This window comes from Nothobranchius furzeri, chromosome 16 (genome assembly GCF_043380555.1).
Source record: "Nothobranchius furzeri strain GRZ-AD chromosome 16, NfurGRZ-RIMD1, whole genome shotgun sequence".
Lineage (NCBI taxonomy): Eukaryota > Metazoa > Chordata > Actinopteri > Cyprinodontiformes > Nothobranchiidae > Nothobranchius > Nothobranchius furzeri.
The window spans coordinates 24,529,066-24,537,198 of NC_091756.1; the positions used below are offsets into that span (position 1 = coordinate 24,529,066).

Here is an 8,133-nt window from a genome sequence, read left to right on the forward strand (position 1 = left end):
CAGAGAGGAGTTCCAGGAGCGGTTTCGTGCCTTTGCAGGCGGACATCGTCTGTGGGAGCCGTAGGAAGGGGCATGACCTTGGAACAAGGGTTTTGCGGCTCACTTATGCTGACTTCAAGAATGGAGGATGGTCGGCTGCTATCTGGGTTCCAGGGCTTAGGTGTGTCCACCTGGGCCCACAGTTGACCCTTCTGGCAGTCAATGAGGGGAGCTAGACGTTCAAGCAGGTCCTGACCAATGAGAAGTGGTTCAGTGTCTAGCTGGCAGACATAAAACGGGTGAACCAGAGTCATGTCTTGGAAGGTGATGTCCAGCCACGCCCGGTGAGTGATACACTCCCGGGTCTGGGTGTAGCTGGTGATTTTCAGGTCACAGGGTTCTACCTGGACTGGTTTCCCGAGCGACCGCATGGTGTCAGACACGCGATGGAACAGTGTGGAGCACATCAGGGTGATTTCTGAGCCGGTATCCAGCAGAGCATCAACCTGTATGCACCCACCTACGTTGGTGCTACAGTACAAACGGCGAGCATGATCATGGTTTGTTAAGTCACCAAGGAACTTCAGAAATTTAGTATCTGGTTTCTCTGGGGGGTAGATTTCAGGAGACTCCTGTGGTCTACCAGTAGTGTTTCCCCAACTGATCAGGTAAGTCCTGGCCACGCTGGGGGGTTGAGCCACGCCTAGTCATGCGGACGTTGGCTCTGAGTCTGGCTTCTTAGAAGCAGACTTTGGTGCAGGGGTCTCATCTGCAGATCTCAGCTGTTCCTTCTGTTTAGCTAGGAACTGCTGAAACATCTCCTGGAGGTCGGCTTTGGTCAAGTACTCACCTGCGGACTTGTGTTCGGGACCTACCTGTGGGCGGCGCTCCTTAAACCTTCCACTGTTCCGACCTGCCTGCCGTTGGTTTTGGTTGGGCCACTTCCTGTCTGATTGTCCAGACCTAGGCGGCCAATCAGCACCCCCCTTCCCCTGTTGAGGAGATTGGGACTGCTCTTGCGGTTTAACAGGTCTAGGTTTAGCAGATTTTGGCTTAGTGGGTGGAGCTTCTGTGCCTTCAAGCTCCAAACGCGGCTCGGTGTCGGGAGTTAGGTGCATGACGCGGTGATGTGCGTCAGGCTTTTGGGGCTTTCCGCCGGCTTCCCAAGCCTGTTGAGCGTATCTCCTAATCTCCTGAGTTGTCAGTTTTTTCATCCGACAATACATTGAGACTTCGGAGCGAACACACTCGTGCAGGTTGTGAATGAACAGGGATCTGAAGGCAGGGTCTTCCTCGAGCCCAGGGCCGTTTCGACCTTGGAAATAAGCACTTTTGAGTCGGCGATAATACTCTCTGGGGGGTTCGTTCCTCCCGTGTTTGATGGAGAAGGCCCCCATTGTAGCTGACGCAGAGTCTGCATACGTGGCGTATTCATCTCTCAACGCTCGGCAGAGCGAGGAGTACCGATCACGAATGTCAGGTGGTAGAGTTTCCATGAAACCGTGCACCGTTCTAGATGTGGTTTTCCAAATTAGCTTGAGCTTCTCCCTTGAAGAGGGTGCTGGAAGATCAAGCAGACAACGTTCTATCTCCCTGAGATAATCGTCGACATTGGATTCATTGGTGTTAGGATCAAAACGTTCTACGTCTTTAGCTAGCGATTCAATTTGACGTACACGGAGCCCTGACTCACGGTACGGCGCGTCATCCTCTGACTCTGACCCACGGTCTGTCTCAGAGAGTGCTGGATATCGCTGGTGTGCTCTGGGCTCCCAATGTTGACTCCTGGGGCCCAAATCGGGGTCCGGCATGTTGTGGCGGGCTGCTGGCACGTCACGTGGGTGTCCTGGGAGATCCTCCTCCCGGGGCACGTCTGCGTAGTGCAGCCTGCGTCTTTCAACTGGGGCATCTGCGTAATACGCTTTGTCCGGGTACGGACTGGCGTATGATGCTTTGTCCTGCAGCTGGTTATCGGCATGCCGAATACCGGAGTAGCTAGGATGGGTGGATGGTGGAGGTGCAGGTTGGGCTTGTGCATAACCCCAGCCGGCACCTTGCACCCTTCGTGGACTGGGGGAGCGGTCTAAATAGAGGTGCCGCTCAGCTGGTCGACTTCTCACTGATTGAGAAGGCCGTGATGATGAGGGTGGTGGTCCAACCTGGGATTCGAGGGCGAACTGCTCTCGGCCCCTAGGTGGTCCTGAATGCCCTATAGTGTGTGTAGGGAACGGGGCCGAAGGTTGGAACAGATGAGCTTCATCTCTCCCCTGCGGCGTGCGTCTGTCCAGAGAGTCCCACACCACATACTGTTGATTATCGTATGGAGACGTATCAGGAGGTAGCCTACCTTTACGGCGGGACGGCGGTCCCTCGCTACCTTGGGTGGAGGAAACCAATTGGTCTTTGGCGATCGTCCTGGGCGGACCCTGGTTGGCTTTGCCGGCTTGCTTTCGTACCGGTGTGGGAGAGCACTCTGGCTCAGCCTCAGAGTCACGGTGTTCCCCCCCTTCCCACTGTCTGTTGTCATCAGCAGAAGGGGGCGGGGTCTTCTCCCCATCTTCCCCAGAATCGGTGCTGGCTTCCTCCTCGTCATCCTTCTGCCTTCCATTTTGCTGCCTTTCAGCTAGCATGCTCTGGAGCTTCATGATCTCTCGATCATGTTGGAGTTCTCTCTGATAGAGGATCAGGGCTAACTTAGCTAAGTGAACCTGGATTGGTTTTGTACCATCCGGGTTTTCTATTTGATCAATTACAGCTTCCAGCTCGTCGCTACGCTGTTCTTCAGTGAAATCCCTAGAAGGGTAGTCGGGTTCTCGAGCAACCGCGACCAGTTTGGACAATATTTGTCCAGAAAGTAGGCCAGGTTCATAGTCGTGAGCCGCAGCGCCACCTGGTTGCTGGGAGTTGGTCAGTTCACTACTCTGTCCCTCCATTTTAACAACCGAACCAAAAATAGCCTAGTAGAGCTTCTGCAGATAGCTCAAACTGCACCTTTTGGGCAGCAACTGCTAGCTTTGTAGCAGAAAAACACTAAATTAACCTTTGTGCGCACAGGTTTTAGCGTTTTAAGATTGCACGGAATGCCGTGACTAACGCCTAAAATACTATTCCTTTCAGTATTTTAGCAAAAGCTGGTGCGTTGCCGTAGCAACGTCTTACAACACTTGCAGTGTTAAATATGCTAGTTATTCCTTCAGAATATTAGCAAACAAGGTGTTATCAGTCTTTGAGTGAAGGTTTCAGTTAGTTACAATAGCCACTGTGAGTTAAAGTCGCTAAATTAGCAGTTAATTTTAGCCTAAAAGGGTTAGTCAGAATTACTTACACGCTGCACCTTTAATGAGGAACTGAATTTTAACCTAAAAGGTTAGCCAGAATTAATTACACGTTGCACCTTTAAGGAAAAACTGAATTTTAACCTAAAAGGTTAGCCAGAATTAATTACACGTTGCACCTTTAAGGAAAAACTGAATTTTTAACCTAAAAGGTTAGCCAGAATTAATTACACGTTGCACCTTTAAGGAAAAGCTGAATTTTAACCTAAAAGGTCAACCAGAATTAATTTACACGTTGCACCTTTAAAGAAGCACTGAGTTACTGGTGAGAGTTCGATGCAGCTTCCTGCTCAGCGAAATCAGCACCACTCTGTTGCTGGTTCAAGGCTGAACAACGGATTATTTTTAATTCAAGCTCTTTGGATTTATTTGTTTGTTTGTGCCGGATAGAAATCTCTGTGTATCCAAGCCTCACACGGGCTGCACCAATAAAATGTTGGGGTTATTAGGAGCGAACAATTCGTAAGCGTTAACTTACTTTTGGATTCTTCAATAAATTCTGTAAATATGGGAATATTTACTGATTTATTAATTAATTAAGATATTCTTAGATATACGGGGCACCATTCCCCTTTTTCCGGGGAAAAATTGAATCCAAAACTCTTATCAGTCTTTCTTGAAGTTCGTAGAATCCTTGGAGCAGAGACTTCTCTTCGACACAACAAAGCTACTGGACACAAAAATCTGAATTTTATAACATTTAATTAACAATTTGTCAAATGAATAAACAGTGGAATAGATGAATAATAACCGTGTGATATGATTGAAGATGGATGTGTTTGCATGTGATGGAGGATGTATGAATGGGGTCCTTTGTTCTCACAAAGGAGTAGTGTGTATGTGTGTGTGTGTGTGTGTGTGTGTGTGCGTGTGTATGGATTCAAAATGGAGTCTTGAATACAAGATGGCTGACCCCTTTGTCTGGCTAAAGTGTGGGTGGCAACTTGCACTTTAACTTCCAAAGCACTTAGAATCAGTAGTAACTTAACCTTAAATCACTCAAAACATTTCAAAAGATCATGAAACAACACAAAAGATTAATCACAAATTAATATCTTTTAGTTTCAGCCTGGCCATGACAGAAACCATTTTAAGATACCAAACAATGATCAATAAGCAGTTTATTCTTCAAAATGACCCGACGGACGTGTTTGGGACGAAAGAGGAAAACACGAAGCTACTTTTTAAGCAATAGACGCGGTTTATTGCTTATTTGAGACTATAGAGGAAACGGGAGAAGAAAAGGAGAGAAAAAAATGAGTTTCCTGATCACCAAAGCAGCAAGGCGTCCCCCGCTGTTATGACTTGACGGTTCTCCGTTTTTCTCCGCAGTTTGGCGTTCACGAGTGTTTCTCCACGGGCTGGACAGAGACAGCAAAGTTTCTTTCTGTGCTGAGTTATAACTTACAGCGTTTCTGAGAGCTGGATGGAGTTGTTGTTTCCCTCCTCAGTTCTGTGTCCTCAAACATCAGCTGGAGGGGAGCAGAAACGAGCAGATCTGATGGGCTTGCAGTTTAGTTTCCAGCAGTTCCGTGGCTCAACTTGGCACTTAGAGCTTCCGCGTGCTCAAGTTGTCGGAGCGTCGATAAGCGTGTCCTTACCGCCAGGTATCCTGGGCAAAAGAACGAGGTTTCTTTGTCTCATTCATGATTTATAGTCTTTGAAGTCGCGGGAAAGCTCCAAGCTCCCGCCTCCCGCAGATCGTGTTTCTGGTATTAGGCGGTGACGTCATCACAATGCTTCCGTGTGCAAAGCATCATGGGAAATGAAGTTTCTTGGCGCTGATGTGATTATTTGCTTTTCAGAGCAATTTAAGCACAGTCATTTTGGAGAAAATCACTGCATAGTAATTTCCTCATGAGGTCAGACCCTCAACATTCCCCCTTTTGGTTTCGGGGATCGCGCCCAAAGCTCGATCGTCGGAAGCACAGATGGGTTTGTTCCTCATGAACGTAGGTCGACTTGATTGTCGGAAGCACAGGTGGGTTTGTCCCTTAGGACGTTGGTCTCCTTGGACGCCTTTGTCTTTGGTCTTTGTCTTGGATCCTGGCGCCTTTGGTCTTTGATCCTGGTCAGGCACAAAGAGGATAGGAAACGGGATAGTCCCCAACGCGCATAACGAGAAGAAGCCACTCACGCAGGTGGTACGCAATGATGATGTCGTCCATGCGAGAGGTAGTAGTGTAGAAGGAGGAAGGTCGGTGGGCGGTTAACTCCACGAGTGGACACAAAGGCATCTCACCGCCGGCCATACAGTTCAGTTTATGGAGCACGCGGTGATGTACGAGGTCCATAGTTCGCAAACGCGCATTGACCTATGTGGTCCCAAGACTGGTTACTCCACATACGTGTTTCATGAGCATTTTTAACTCAGAAGTTCCCCTGAAGGACTTAGTTGTTCGTCCTTTTATCAAAACTTGTTTTGCGCCTGAGAGGGTTAAACTTGAAGACTATCCTAGATTACTAATTAATTAAATGATTAAGATTATTAAATGAAATGCGTTCCCCTCCGCGGCAATAGGTGGCGACATGCCCTTTTGTGTCAACATGATTTCAGTTAGCCTACAACACTAATATTGAACAAATGCTGGTGGGAGTAAAGCAGACAGAGAAAAAGCAGGATTTGTACAATTACCAAAGTAACGGACGACAACAACGCTGCAGCACGGTTTATGTGGTATGTACCGCACTTTTAATGTTGTTAAACCTGATTTATGCGTCTCCATCTGTGTTGGTGTGGAGACACACAATGCCATTATGCATCGGCGCATGGGATCTCTGACAGGCTCACCGAGGGTGACGGAGACTTGCCCAAATTTATAAACATCCGTGAAAATGATGAAAACCGCAAGCTTGTGATTGGTCAGGATGTTGCTTCCAGTAAATTCATCAACAGCGCTGCCATTGCCCCGTCAAAAAGAACGCCTCAAGGAATAAGTCCAAAAATATGAATGTTCATTCATTGGTGACTAAAGGAGTGCAAAAATACGAAGCAAACCTTTTACTTATGGACGAAAATGATGGGAAACGGGGATTTTGAGGTGTCGACCGCATGGTGAGGTGGAGAAGAATGAAGGACAGGAGTAGATGCTGGAGTAATCACTACGAGCAATAAGGAGTGGATTGTTTGTGTCTTCAGCAGGAGGGAAAATTGGCAATTGAGGGGCACAAGGGTGGAAGTGTGTGTAATGGGACAGACCCTCAGTTTGCAAACATGTTCTTCATCCATTAATCAGCTCACCTGTTCTGTCTTGGGTGACCCTTGTTATCAGATCACACTGTTGGTCTCCCATTTCCACACTTTTGATTCTACCTGCCGGCCTTTGAGCTTGGAGCCAGCCTGTTTTTAAATGCATGTTGCTGAACATGGCCTCACGCTGACATGCATTCTTGCACCTTTGAGTTTGTATTAAAATAACAAAAAGTGCTTGTTTTGACTCTCCGGTCATTTTTTTTTTTTTACTGTGCTCTCAATCGATAGGTTTAATAAAGGGTTGTGTGCACTGATTATCCACAGCTACCAGAAGTCATAAAGACTAGATCCTACCATGAGCTGGAACCTGGTGGATCACCAGTAAAACCAGTTTAACATCAACATGGACTGAGAGGACCAAGAAAGAAGCTTTAGCTGCGAAAGAGACACCTGTTGGTGTCCAGGTCAACAATCAGCCAGACTTCAATGTGGGTAAAAAGCCAGAACTAAGAGTTTCTACGTGACCATTGATGTGGATGTACCCCTCTTACTGCAGCTTTATTTCAGCCTGTCTGAACATTTAGGCATGAAATGACTTATTCTACAGACATCCTTAAGTTAAAGATGATTTCCATTGACAGTCCCATCGCTGGTTCCACTTGTACTTTAATCTCCTTATTAGCTGAATCCTTTATTTGCCTCTCACCATCATTCCTGCCATAAACTCCCTCCTTTCCCAACATCCCCACCCTCCCATCCTGTCATTACAGTGTAAATGAGGCGAGCTAGGATTAAACTGTGTGTCTGCAGATCAATGAAGCTGAGGGTTCCCGCGTGACTGTGGCAGCAGACTGATGGGAAATGACAGCCAGGCTCACGTGGGATCATTTACAGTGGAACAAAATGCAGGCTGACTCCTCCATCAGTTCAATGGACGCAGATGTTATCCTTTAAATATTTAAGTTTAGTTATGAATGAGCTAAGAATAAATCCTGGAGGGAAGTTGTCACCAGTCCTGTTAGACCAGCTTCAGTGTAGACAGACCCCATTAAAGGTATTATACCAGTGAAACTATCCTCCACCATTAAAAATGAACATGACAGAAGGAAAAGATTCCATTTTCCGTTCTTTTCTCCATTTTGTCTCCTGGTTAGGGTTAACTTGTTTCTTTCGTTTCACAGTCATGTTAGGATTCTGGTGCTGATGGAGGCCGGCGGAGTAGTGCTTGCTCATTTTGGGTCCAGGTGAAGGATGAAGAATGAGTCATCAGGGCTCTGAGTGGTAATGGCACTTTCATTTGTTGGAACGATAAGTAGAAGCTGACTGATAAATCTCGCTGGATCAATCACTAGCCTCCTTTAGAAAACAAGTTGATGCATCAGGGAGCCTTAGGTCATTTATAAGTAACAAGTAATGGGGCGCAATCGTGTCATTTTTACAAGAGGTTACACAATGGCGGCATGAAGGTGGAATGGGGGCGGTCTTTGTGCTACTGGTGACCTCCGTTTTTGTGGGACACAACTTGCGTTTTATTACGTTGTTTGACAAGCCGCTCCTAAAGGTGTCTGTCCTCCACAAACCCTGTGCAGTCTCTGGTGATCTGACCTTCAGCTCCAATGGAGAGAA

At 47.1% G+C, this 8,133-nt stretch overlaps 1 protein-coding gene across 1 annotated transcript; it reads right to left on the reverse strand.

The window, feature by feature from the left end:
* Positions 1-686: 686 nt before the first annotated feature.
* Positions 687-5,662, reverse strand: LOC139063511 (uncharacterized). Its single transcript, XM_070545500.1, has 2 exons — positions 3,520-5,662; positions 687-3,459 (listed from the first exon to the last, which is right to left on the reverse strand). The coding sequence occupies exon 2, from the start codon at positions 2,910-2,912 to the stop codon at positions 687-689; it is 2,226 nt and encodes a 741-aa protein (XP_070401601.1). The 5' UTR covers positions 2,913-3,459; positions 3,520-5,662.
* Positions 5,663-8,133: the final 2,471 nt, after the last annotated feature.

Coding starts and splice junctions, on each gene's coding strand:
- LOC139063511 (XM_070545500.1), bottom strand. CDS start 2,912: ATGGAGGGACAGAGTAGTGAACTGACCAACTCCCAGCAACCAGGTGGC.